Here is a 13,852-nt window from a genome sequence, read left to right as displayed (position 1 = left end):
ATCAGACATAAGTAGACTCCTTTGTATCAGACATAAATAGACTCCTTCATATCAGACATCATTAAACTCTTCATATCAGACATCATTAGACTCCTTCATATCAGACATCATTAAACTCTTCATATCAGATATGATTAGATTCTTCATATCAGACAGCATTAGTCTCTTCATATCAGACATCATTAGACTCTTGATATCAGACATAAGTAGACTCCTTTGTATTGGATATAAGTAGACTCCTTCATATCAGACATTATTAAACTCTTCATGTCAGACATCATTAAACTCTTCATATCAGACATCATTAAACTCTTCATATCAGATATCATTAGACTCCTTCATATCAGACATCATTAGACTCTTCATATCAGACATAAGTAGACTCCTTTGTATCAGACATAAGTAGACTCTTAATAATTCTCACAAATCTTAAAGTATCTACTGGACATAGACTAGGATATTTGATTCAGTAATGACCACCTTTATTTGCTGCTCATTAAGCATGGTCATTTCAAATTTACAACAAATAATTTTAGTTAAAAGTGTAGAGAGTGCACATAACTGTCATAGCATTGTGTTCTTGAGTAATATGGACAAATTCTTGCAATGGAATAACATTAGGTCATGTGACTATGGTTTACATTTGATAAATGAGGGGGGGAAAAGTGAATAAAAACAAATATTATTTTGGTCAGCCAACCTAATTTTCAGCATTACTGGTCATAGACCAATTGAACTTATGGGGTGGTCTGTTGTCCATAGTCCTTCCATCATCGATCAGCCATTATCTATGAGCCATCATCTATCAGTCTATTAGAAGTTTGTTATTGTGTCTTCTCCTTGGAGGATTGCCATAAAACTTTACACACCCATTCATCCCATGGCATTATTGGTTCAGAATGAAAATGGTGCCGGTTGGACAGCCAATACAGCTGCCACTATGGCCGTCAAAAAAGTCTTGTTATCATTACTCCTCCTGAAGGGATGCTTATATCAATGTGAAGTGTTTCCAAAAAGACTTCTTATGATGTCTAGTTGGTCATAAATGAAAGAATGGCCAGTATGATGTGCAATATGGTCACCACAATGACAAATCGAGAAAATCTTGAAATTGCTTAAATGGAAAGTCATATTGACATGGAATTTTCACCAAAAGACATCTTATGATGCATAGTGGGACTGAAATAAAAACGGTGCCACTATGTTATCCAGTATGGACTCCACATTTGCCACTTTGAAAATAATGTTATGACTACTCCTCCTGAATGGATGGTTATATCAACATGGAGTTTTCACTAATTGTCTTTTTATAGTGTCTAGTTGGTCCTAAATGAAAATGGGATGATCCCAAGACCAATATGGCTGCCACAGCAGCCATCTTGAAATTTTGTTAATGTTACTCCTCCAAAATGGATGCTCATATTAAACTGAGATAATACAATGTCTGGTTGGTCATAAATAAAAGTGGTACCTATCTGATGTCCAGTGTAGCCATCTTGAAAATCTTGTTATTGATATTTCTGAAAGCAAAGTAACATTGCCATTGGGTTTTCACCAAAAGATTTCTTATGATGTCTAGTTGGTCCCAAGTGAAAATCATGCCAATCTGATGCCCAGTATGGCCACCATAGTGGCAATTTTAAAAATATATTTATTGCTAATCCTCCTGAATAAAAACTAATATTGCCATGGGGCTTTTCACTCGAAGATTTCTTATGATATCTAGTTTGTCCCAAAATGAAAATTGAATCAATTTTATGTCCAATCTGGCCACTAGTGGCCATCTTGATATATGATCATTACTCCTCCTGAATGGATGGTCATATCAACGTGGTTTTTTTATAATTGAAAATCATTTCATGATGTCTTTTTAGTCATAATGATGTCATTCATATATTCACTCTGCCTGCCACAGTGGCCATCTTGAAAATCTTTTAATCCTTATTTTGTCTGAAGGAATGGTCATATCAGCATTTGGTTTTCACAGAAATATTTATGATGTCTGCTTGGTCTTAAAATGAAAATTGTGTTGTGTACACAGTAGAGCTGTATAAGTTGTGATGTAAAGGGTAACTGGCTATTAAAATGCTCCAACTGAAAAAGAAAACATTGGATTTGCACATTAATAGATCTTAGTTGCCTCAACTATATTTTGTCCCATGTTTGGTTGATTTTAAGTTACAATTTAAAGATCAGATGTCTACAGGAATATACGTTTGTAATAATTAGCTATAGATCTAAAATTTACAGAAATGTTGTAATACTTAGCTATATATCCAAAGTTTACAAGAATGTTATAATTGGAATAACTAGCTATATATCCAAAGTTTACAAGAATGTTATAATTGTAATAACTAGCTATATATCCAAAGTTTACAAGAATGTTATAATTGTAATAACTAGCTATAGATCCAAAGTTTACAAGAATGTTATAATTGTAATAACTAGCTATATATCCAGAGTTTACAAGAATGTTATAATTGTAATAACTAGCTATATATCCAAAGTTTACAGGAATGTTATAATTGTAATAACTAGCTATATATCCAAAGTTTACAGGAATGTTATAATTGTAATAACTAGCTATAGATCCAAAGTTTACAAGAATGTTATAATTGTAATAACTAGCTATATATCCAGAGTTTACAAGAATGTTATAATTGTAATAACTAGCTATATATCCAAAGTTTACAGGAATGTTATAATTGTAATAACTAGCTATATATCCAAAGTTTACAGGAATGTTATAATTGTAATAACTAGCTATAGATCCAAAGTTTACAAGAATGTTATAATTGTAATAACTAGCTATAGATCCAAAGTTTACAGGAATGTTATAATTGTAATAATTAGATGTACATTTGAAGTCAACATAAATTATCATTGTAATAAATGGTTCTAGATCTGAAGTCTATAGAAATGTTATAATTGTCATAATTAGCTATGATCCAAAGTCTACAGAAATGTTATTATTGTAATAATTTCCATACTAAGCTGAAGACAGAAAACATTGATGTAAGTTTCCGAGACCAAGAATCAAAAGTTCTGCAGAATCTGGTATTAGAGGTAAAGAATGAGGTGAAAGCACTGAAGGGTGATGGTCAGTCATTGAGGAATATCCAAATCCAGCACAGAGCAGAAATTGACAGAGTGAAAGGAACAGCTGGAGACAATGAAGCAAAAATTATAGGACTTCAGACACAGACTCAGCAGCTGGAAACTGACTTAGAAGAACAGAAGTCTCAGATGGAAAATGTGAGTAATAATAATGATAATAATATTGTTTTTATTATTATTATTTGATTTTAATAGTATTATATTAGGCTTGTCTCTTATTATTTTGGGATACTTCTGCATTTAAAGAACTTTGCATGGTATTCTTGTTGTTCCATGACATCCGCTTTCTGTAGTAGGTCTAGTGTCAGTGGCACCAATGGAAATTCTTTTTATTCTTGTTATTTGTATTGCACTCATGACACATAAAAGTTTTATCTCTATAAGACTTTCCCCATCCAGGTATCACACCTGCTTGATTCTGCAGTATTATATACGACTCCGTCTGATGATCCACCTTGTATATCATCACATCGATGCTGTATCAGTTACAGATAGGGACTATATCCTTAAATGAAAGGTATGATGTAGCATTCTGCTACTACTACTACTGCCATTTCTGCTGGTGCTACTTATCATCATCATCATTAATAGCTCACCTAGTCCTAACGCCATTGAGTTTACCATATAATCCTGTATCTGTCATGCTTTGTGCATTCATCTATCAACAATCTGAAGTCCTTATTTCTGATCCAATTTTCAACCAAGTTTGGAATATGGGTTTATATAATAATAATAATAATAATAATAATAATAATAATAATGATAATAATAATCATCATCATCAAAACAGGAGTACCTGCAGAATTACTTGGGGGGGGGGGGAGAACCTGTCAGATATTAGGTTTTACAGAGATAGGCCTAAACATATTTAAAGGTGAAATCTGGAGGGTGGGGTGGCAATTGCCCGTATGTGTGGGTGCCCATGGCTGAATAGTATAGGCTTCAGGCACTTAAGCAGTAACAATGTAAACTGGCAATGCCTCTTTTGACCGTTCAGTAAGGAAACTGTAAACAAGACTTTGAGTGAAGCTGAGTCAGTAAAACATTTTTTTATTATAAACATAGTAACCATTTAATTTTACTTCATTCAGGTGTTTATTTGATAGTTTAAAGGATAAAAAAATTGAAGACAATTTGATATAATGATTTAATTTGCATTGTTTGTTTGTTTGTTAGTTTTTTTTTTAAATTTCAATTCATTATATGATACAGTAAAACCTGTCTTGAAAGACCACTGCTATGTGAGACCACCTGTCTTACGAGACCACATTCTCAGTGCACAAATTTGTTGATTATATAGGATTGTAACCTGTTATGAGAGACCACCTGTCTTGAGAGACCATAATTTTTTGGCAAAAGAGGTGGTCTTTCAAGACAGGTTCTACTGTATAGATAACTGTGTTTTGGACTTGACCTTGACCAAAATCAAATTCATTTCCTACCTGACCTGGATCATTGTTTTTTTTTTATTCTGTAAACAACTAACACATAGCTAAATAGTTTCCATATGAGTATTGGTTAACTGTTATCTCTGCATGAATTAATGACATTGTTATTTCCATGTTCTTTATTATAATTATTTTATCTAGTAAACATTTGGAACCCTCTGGAAAAAAAATCCATTAGATAATAGCATTTTCTTTTTAAAAACTGTTAATTGTGACCTGAGATGAAGTCGAGGATTATATAATCTTGTTTTTGAAGAAAATATTTATTTACACTGTAAGATTTTAGCAGAATCATTTGCATTATTTTGTGTGCATTGGTTCATTTTTGCTGAAATTTATTTATTCAGATTATTTTTTCACTGGAAATAACAAATGCTCTAAAAAATTAGCATTCTTGGAAACAGAGTCCTTTGATTTATAGTGAATATTTAAATAAGGATATATTCTTGGATTGTATTTTTGTGATCCAGTAAAAGACTATGGGCACTTCACCCATACATGGGCCACCACAGGCACATCAGCACTTTCAGCACTGGATTTAATTTGGATTTCCACTAACGATTATTCAGAACTTTAATCATTAGGGCTTGTGTCTGTAATTCTAGTATTATTTGGAATTTAAGTTTGCAGTACCATAAGTTCCTTATTTAACATTTTCACTTTGTATTCTAGGGAAATAAACTATTTGTTGAATTGTATTAATCATGTTGCTTCTCACTCTTTTATATTAATATTTTAAGACCATGGAGTCATAATATGTCAGACAGATGTGAGAATAAACTTTCTCTCTTTGTATCTCATTCTCCCGCTGTCTTAATTACATTTCATTTTACTGTACAAGATTATTTGGTTATTCATAATATTGTAACTATAATTGTACAAGATTATGTTGTTCTATGTTTGATTCTGATTTCTATTTCCCAGTTTCATGTTGGCATCATGATCAACAAATTAGTCTATATAAGATAATGATATAGGTAATTATTAAAAACAGAGGGGAAGTTTGAAGAATTTTTTTAATAAAACCCTTTTGCATAACAATTTCTGAATAATAGATAAATACTGTGAATTCTCAGATTATTGCATTGCCTGAAAAGTCTCCTTCCATACTCCCCACTCCAAATAAGTCTAAAATAACCTGGATATATTTGAGAATGTAGAATCAAGATTATTTGGTTATTCATAATATTGTAACTATAATTGTACAAGATTATGTTGTTCTATGTTTGATTCTGATTTCTGTTACCCAGTTTCATGTTGGCATCATGATCAACAAATTAGTCTATATAAGATAATAATATAGGTAATCATTAAAAACAGAGGGGAAGTTTGAAGAAATTTTTTAATAAAACCCTTTTGAATAATAGATAAATACTCAGATTATTACAATTTGCCTGAAAAGTCTCCTTCCATACTCCCCACTCCAAATAAATCTAAAATAACCCGGATATATTTGAGAATGTAGAATCAAGAAATTTTTGGATGAATAAAATTGATTAAAATAGAAGTAACTACACTGACAACAGCATGCATGCACATGTTTGATATTGGAACTTCCATAAAGAGATTGCCTGTGTTACAATGTCAGTTAAGCCTTTTCTCATAAGCTGCTAAGATAGGCTTGACTGTAAATTGAACTCAAGAGGGTTGGATTTTGTATTGACTGTAAATCGAAGTCAAGAGCGTTGGATTTTGTGTTGACTGTAAATCAAAGTCAAGAGCATTGGATTTTGTGTTGACTGTAAATAAAAGTCAAGAGCGTTGGATTTTGTGTTGACTGTAAATTGAAGAAAGGAGGGTTGGATTTTTGTGTTGACTATAAATCGAAGTCAAGAACGTTGGATTTTGTGTTGACTGTAAATCGAAGTCAAGAGGGTTGGATTTTGTGTTGACTGTAAATTGAAGTCAAGAGGGTTGGATTTTGTGTTGACTGTAAATCAAAGTCAAGAGGGTTGGATTTTGTGTTGACTGTAAATCGAAGTCAAGAGCATTTGATATTGTGTTGACAGTAAATCAAAGTCAAGAGGTTTGGATTTTGTGTTGACAGTAAATTGAAGTCAAGAACGTTGGATTTTGTGTTGACAGTAAATCAAAGTCAAGAGTGTTGGATTTTGTCTTCTTTGTGCACATTCTCACAGGCAACAGATAGCTAGTCAAGTTTTTCAAATAATTTTTTGCCTGGCTTAGTGATACTCTGTAAATGACACTCTGTAAGCAAATTACTCTGTAAACGACACTCTGTAAGTGATACTCTGTAAACAACACTCTGTAAGCAATACTCTGTAAACAACACTCTGTAAGCTATACTCTGTAAACGACACTTTGTAAGCTGTACTCTGTGAACGACACTCTGTAAGCAATACTCTGTAAGCAATACTCTGTAAGCTATACTCTGTAAACAACACACTGTAAATGACACTTTGTAAGCTATACTTTGTGAATGACACTCTGTAAGCAATACTCTGTAAACAACACTCTGTAAGCAATACTCTGTAAGCTATACTCTGTAAACAACACTCTGTAAATGACACTTCGTAAGCTATACTTTGTGAACGACACTCTGTAAGCTATACTCTGTAAACAACACTCTGTAAATGACACTTTGTAAGCTATACTTTGTGAACGACACTCTGTAAGCTATACTTTGTGAACGACACTCTGTAAGCTATACTCTGTGAATGACACTCTGTAAGCAATACTCTGTAAGCAATACTCTGTAAGCTATACTCTGTAAACAACACTCTGTAAATGACACTTTGTAAGCTATACTTTGTGAACGACACTCTGTAAGCAATACTCTGTAAACAACACTCTGTAAGCAATACTCTGTAAGCTATACTCTGTAAACAACACTCTGTAAATGACACTTTGTAAGCTATACTTTGTGAACGACACTCTGTAAGCTATACTCTGTAAACAACACTCTGTAAATGACACTTTGTAAGCTATACTTTGTGAACGACACTCTGTAAGCTATACTTTGTGAACGACACTTTGTAAGCTATACTTTGTGAACGACACTCTGTAAGCAATACTCTGATCACCTTTATCTTCACTGAATGTCATCATAGGGTGCACAAGATCTTTTGAAAGTTTTGTGTAGTGGATGGTCTTTATAAAATTCAAGACATCTGAATCCCATTAGTGAGAAAACTGATTACTGCATATCCTTTCATCAAAATGTATTGCAATATTGTATTCTATGGTATTCATCTCAGTATATAGTACTTAAAAATTTAAGTGTGAATATTTTAGATGCTGTATGACATAATAATGTGATTTGCTTATCAGATACTAGAACAAAATGAGCTTGGAGTTTTATGTGAATGTTCTTTGCTATTTCAGTATGCACAAGTTATATCAGCACTGAAGGAATTCATAGGTAACAACCAAGACCTCTCCATTATCAAAATATCAGAAATGTTGAGGGTTACCGCTGATGAAATCCAAAAACTGCAAAGACATTTACAGACTGTTGAGTCACAGTTTGAAAATATTAAAGGTGAGATGATTCTCAACAGAGTCGTTCAGGAAGATTTGAAAGCAAAAATAACAATTGTGAAAGGTGAACAGGAAGCAGTGAAACGAAAAATGACTACTGTGAGAGGTGAACAGAAAAAAATGAGGAATCATATAGAAATCCTGGAACAGAATCAAAGAGAGAAACAGATAGGTGAGAAAATTGTGTTGAAAAAGAGATTTGAAATTGAAGCTAATAACCCCTGCCTCCATTTTAGAGATAGTTGTTTGGGTCATTGCTGAGGGAAGGTACAGTTTTGCAGTAAACCAAAATGTTCCTGTCCCCAATTACCAACTATGTCTTGATAAATATAATCAACAGAGGTAGAGATGTTTAGTAGTGAAAAGAAATTCAAGTACCATATATACTCGCGTATGATCCTAATCGCGTATAAGCCCATTCGCGTATAAGCCGACCCCCAACTGAACAGGCATAAACACTAAAGTGTGCGTGACCTGTGTATAAGCCGACCTACAACTCCAAGGCACCTGAAGATGCACGAGGTAAGTTCTAAATGCATTGGGGCCCCGAGTGGTCTAAAGCACTCTCCGTTATGGATCACTGCCATCTCACCTCTGTCTGCATAGATTTGAGTCTCGGATTTGGCCAATGTGGGTATGTGAGAAAGCTTGCCAGTAGCTTCTCAAGGGTTGGTGGTTCTTTTGGGGGATTTCCCAGGTTCTTCCTCCACCATTAATACTGGCCGCCGTGTATAGCCTATTGTGTGCTGAAAAATGGCATTAAACCCTACAACAACTACAACTACAACTAAATGCATTTATTTAGGCAAACTTATATTTTTAAAAAATTACATGTATACTTATCTCGAGGTTGGCTTGCATGATTATTAAAAAGAAATGGAATAAACTTGTTTGAAAAGTAATTTATTTAACTTTCTGTTTTCTTATTGTTTCTGCCTAATTTAGATTTGTGTATATTTTGATCGAACAATGACAAGAATTTAGCAATTGCGAGTTCCTGTAACACTACCTCTCCCTTTGACTCAATTATTGTTTGTTTATGCATTATTGCATTGGATATTTTATATCAGTGCACCGGTAATTATGTTATTACTTTGCTTTCAAAGTGTAAATACCTAACTCATTAAAATGTAATCCCAGTATGACAACACAACGAACAAACAATATGGTTTGATTCAATGCTCACAATTAGGCTACTGAACGTATTTACATTTTGGTACCACCGAATGTATATTGTTGGTTTGATTACTTGCTGAATTAAGTACATCTCTTCGAGTTGAATCATGGGCACCATTGCGCTAAACTTAAATGATATCTCCAAAATAGTCAATAATAAGTTTCTGAAATAATGCTTTGAAAATTATGCTAATGCTGTAAAAGCTGGGTTGTAGTTTTCTTTGATGTAGGCGACCTTACACCATGCTTGTAAACTTTCACACCGGGAGGGGAAAAAACCTCCCAAATTTTGGTGTACCTTTAGTTCAACAAAATTGGGAATCCTTTGCTGGTGTTTGCATAACACACAATAGTGTATGTAGAACGTGGTTTCTTTGAAGTACGACAGAGGGCCAATCATTTTCAAAAAATAGTTGCATGGATAAGGATTAACTTCTAATTATTCGTGCTGGATTTCTTGCCTGTTTATTTAATATTAATCTTCAGCTATTGTGCAGTTTGACCACAGCTGACCAGAATAGGAAAATAGGGCATGTCCTGGGGTAAAATAGGGCATGTCACAGGGAGAAACGACGAGTCTTTTTTCATACATATTGGACCAGGAAGATCATTCAATATTTAATGAAAACAAGGCTTTAAAAATGCCACAAAAAACCACCTGATTTTACATCCCAATCTCTATGGTTTTTTTGTAATACAGTCTCCCTGGCTTTTGAAAAGTTTATATGTATGCCTTACAAAACTATGGTAATCATGCTAATATTAAGGAATAAAAGGCAATTACACATCAATGTACTGGTATTGTTACCAGTCAAAATTCACTCTTATCACAATCCAGTTTCTGGGTTTTAATGATTTACTGGCCTGTGCTGCTGTTGCAAAACGAAAGACAAATTCACCGACTATCAACATAGGAGATGCTGCAACATCAAGCTTTCCATTGTGTGGAAAGTTATGATGTTTGTTCAGCTAAAACACAAAACTAAAATTGATTGATGTTGATCTTAGCTGGAGAAATCAGAAAATATGCACATGCAAAATGATAACAAAATCAATCATAGTACTTTATAACAGTTTAATAATTGTCGGGTCATCGAAAGTTACATTTTTACATGCCTATGTCTTAGAACACAGAAAAAATTATTGTTTACGTGCCTATGTCTTAGAACACAGAAAAAATTATTGTTTCATGTCCCAATATTTACAGCCATTACTGTAGTCAACAAAAAGACTTAAAAACTGTCAAGTTTAGACATTGGCCCGCGGATAAGCCGACCCTCCTTCTTCCAGGCCTTTATTTTTTCCTAAATTAAATAATAATAATAATAATAATAATAATAATAATGCTTTATTTATAGAGGGTGAATCATTAGACAAGGACTGTTCTCACTTGAGGCCCTTCTAAGGAGAGTATACCAATGCACATTATATGAAGATAGCAATAATTAGTGTTTATTTTAACATGTTTAGTATTAAATTACTAAATTCCATTATCTATTAGAAACACATACATGCTCATGATATCTTTTCTTAAATACTCTAATATTTTCAGCAGATTTTACATGTAGTGGAAGCTTATTCCACAGAACTGTACCAGAGTATTGAAAACTCTTTTTAAATTGCTCTGTTCTTGGTTTTGGTATTAGAAGGTTTCCATGTGATATTGATCTCAACTGGTATTGTGTTGAAAAAGGCCTGAATAAGTCCTGAAGATACTCTGGTGCAGTTCCATGTAGACATTTGTATAAAAAAAACTGCCTTGTGAAAATCTATCCTGTCATATATTGTGAACCATTTGAGTTCTGTAAATAATGCTTTTGAGGGATGATCAACAAATGCATCTAAAATTACACGTGCTGCTCGTTTCTGAAGTTTATAAATCCTGTCAAGCTCAGATTTAGCACAGTTTCCCCATACATGAGAGCAATAATCCATTGTTGGAAGAATATATGACTTGTAGTATAGATTGCGAGTTTCCATAGGTAAATATTTCTTGATTCTGCTGAGAAGGGCAATTGGCTTATACATGAGTATATACGGTAATATTTCTTAATTTTTTTTAATGTACATATTGCTTTAAATGAGAGAAGAAAATAGATATCTTACAATGTATATGCCATTGGTGAAAGTAACATGGAAAAAACAAGCACAGACAGCCATTTGTCTGAAATGTGCCACCAGAAAATAAAACAGACCTTCACACATATTTTATGGATTTTGCAAGTTTTTATGTATTTAGAAAGAACATTTATCAGGGTTCAAAATAGATCTTGTTCCATGGGAGAAACAACACTACTTTTCTGAAATACTGAGAGAAACATTTTGTCACATCTTATGAAAGTAAGAATTGTGCACAGTGTCATGTATTATTATCATGTGGTCTCCATATGTAGTACCTAAAGATTTAGTACCTGAATATTAGTGAAAAAAATCATGTTTTAAATGCATCAGAAATGTATCTTATTGACACATCAAAAAGATTACAGATATTGTTGTTACCCCTATGCGCCAGTCCATCAAGATGTTTTGTTGGAAGTTTCAGGGATGTTTCTGGGCCATCTCTGTGTCTCACAAGCAGAATCTCTCTCTCTCTCTCTCTATCTGAACACACTCATAAAACACATTCAACATGAAAACCACCTCCCCTGAGACTAAGACTCATTTGCATACTCCTAATCATGTATCTAATAATTCTCTCACTTTCTTGCAGCAGCATACACAATCATTTCTTATCTTACACCCACCCACATGGACATTTTCTTTAATTTCTCTCACTGTGACCAGTATTTTAATAGTAGTATATATATATTAACAGCTATTATTGCTTTGATATATCTTTTTCTTGGCACTAGTCCTAGTCCAAGGACACTGTTCAATCCTCCAGATTGTAATAAAAATAACATGATCTTAGTCATGTTATTTTAGTTACCATATGGTGATCAGAATATCTTCCTTCTATTCTTTGGACTTGTACATGTGTCTCTTGAGTGCTAGATATTTCATAAGTTTAGTCATATTTTGGCATTGCTACTGTGAAAGATATCCTTTTTTATATTTGTTTATTTTGCCCCAGTCCTTTCTTGATTTGATTTTCATGTATCTGTTTCCATTTTTATTGATTTGGATGGTTTTGAGTACTTTGATAGTGAACTTGAGGTTCTTGTTTCATCCTGCTAATTGTAATTATTGTTGCAGTAAGTATTGTCTACCCTTTTGTTGTTCAAGTTCATTGTATTTACATATTTTCTGTCTTAACCTTCATAATGCCTCAAAAAGTGGTAGCAAATAATGGGCATCAAAAATCAGAATGGTACGCTCACTCCACCTACCTTGCATACACAGTATGTTTCTGCACAGTTGGATGCCCCATTTGTTGCTTGTGGTCTGATTAATTTTGGGATTTGATGGAATGTTGACTGCCATTAAGGGCCTAGAAGAAGGGTCCCACCTCTTCTTGTTCTTCTCAGGACGACCTCCTCCATTCCCACAAGTGACCTGTTGCAGTTTACAATGTTAGAAAGTTGCCTACTTCAGTGACCAGTGTCTATATTTGAGATGTCACATACTGGTAACTGGTTGATATTCCAAGTGATATTCACCAAGTTTCTGTAACTGGTCACCGGGCTGTGATAATTGGCTCTGATCACTGGATATAGGGTATGGTGACAATATTCTGTTTCAATCTAGGTTCACTGATCAAGGAGCACCGAGTACCAGTTGCCAAACACGGAATGCAGGGCACCAAGCACTAGTCTACATATGCCAGGTATTGGAGATTGGTCTTAAGGCTGGGTACCAAGTTTTGACCACTGTCTGGAGGAAGGAATCTGTTTCATAGTGCCACTTTCTCTTTGCTTCCATTAAGTCTCTTTGGAGAATGGAATATGAGCTTCAAGAAATGGTCTGAGGGAAAGGATTGAGTCAATACACCTCCCATTTTGATGCTCTCATTCAATCACCACATAGCTTGAGGACTTTTACCACCTGGTGGTGAGTCAGTCCAGTCTTCTTTTCTATCCATGCCATCATGGTTGGCTTTGTAGTCACTCCATGGACTGCCAGATCAGGCATCACTTAGATCTTCACCACCTACTATGGTCTTGTAATTGATGGAAAGGATAATGACTATCACTGTTTGTCTCTGGTACTGAGAGGGAATTACCACTCACTTTCACCAGAGAGAGAAGATCAATGGACTAGTCCTGTCTCTGACTGTAAGCAGTGGTGTCATTATCAACTCCCAGGCAGGAAGTCCTCTTCTCCCTGGAGGGAGATGAAATGAAATAGTCCTTGGCATTCCCCAAGAATATTGACTGGATGATGAACTATACATTTTTGTGGGCAGAGCAGAATTCTCAGAAGAAATAGTAACACCTATTTTTTCTCATCAGTTCATTTTACCTTCTTTGTCCTACCCACCAAAACAGGTGGCACAATTGAAAGAGATGTGAACCTTTGATAAGGCCATAATTGAGATTTACCATCTATTTCCCCCAAATCTGTGTCCCTTCTGGATCCATGGAGACTAGGATTCTCTCTAGTTTGGAGAGGCATTCTGGGGGACAGTTCAAGCTGGACCTGCTGCTGTACCCTCACTCAGTGATGGTGAT

At 34.3% G+C, this 13,852-nt stretch overlaps 1 protein-coding gene across 1 annotated transcript in view; it reads left to right on the top strand.

The window, feature by feature from the left end:
• LOC149776642 (uncharacterized) overlaps positions 1–13,852 on the top strand; it is a 50,241-nt gene that overhangs the window by 20,253 nt on the left and 16,136 nt on the right. The window contains exons 4-5 of the mRNA XM_089941153.1: positions 2,995–3,255; positions 7,911–8,238. Of these exons, the coding sequence (XP_089797279.1) occupies positions 2,995–3,255; positions 7,911–8,238 (589 nt within the window). The remainder of the gene's footprint in view (positions 1–2,994; positions 3,256–7,910; positions 8,239–13,852) is intronic.

The sequence above is a fragment of the Sinohyriopsis cumingii genome, chromosome 18 (assembly GCF_028554795.1).
Source record: "Sinohyriopsis cumingii isolate HCF-2022 chromosome 18, ASM2855479v2, whole genome shotgun sequence".
In the NCBI taxonomy this organism is placed as follows: domain Eukaryota; kingdom Metazoa; phylum Mollusca; class Bivalvia; order Unionida; family Unionidae; genus Sinohyriopsis; species Sinohyriopsis cumingii.
The sequence above is the reverse complement of the archived record's forward strand: the minus strand, read 5'-3'. Positions and strand labels throughout refer to the sequence as shown.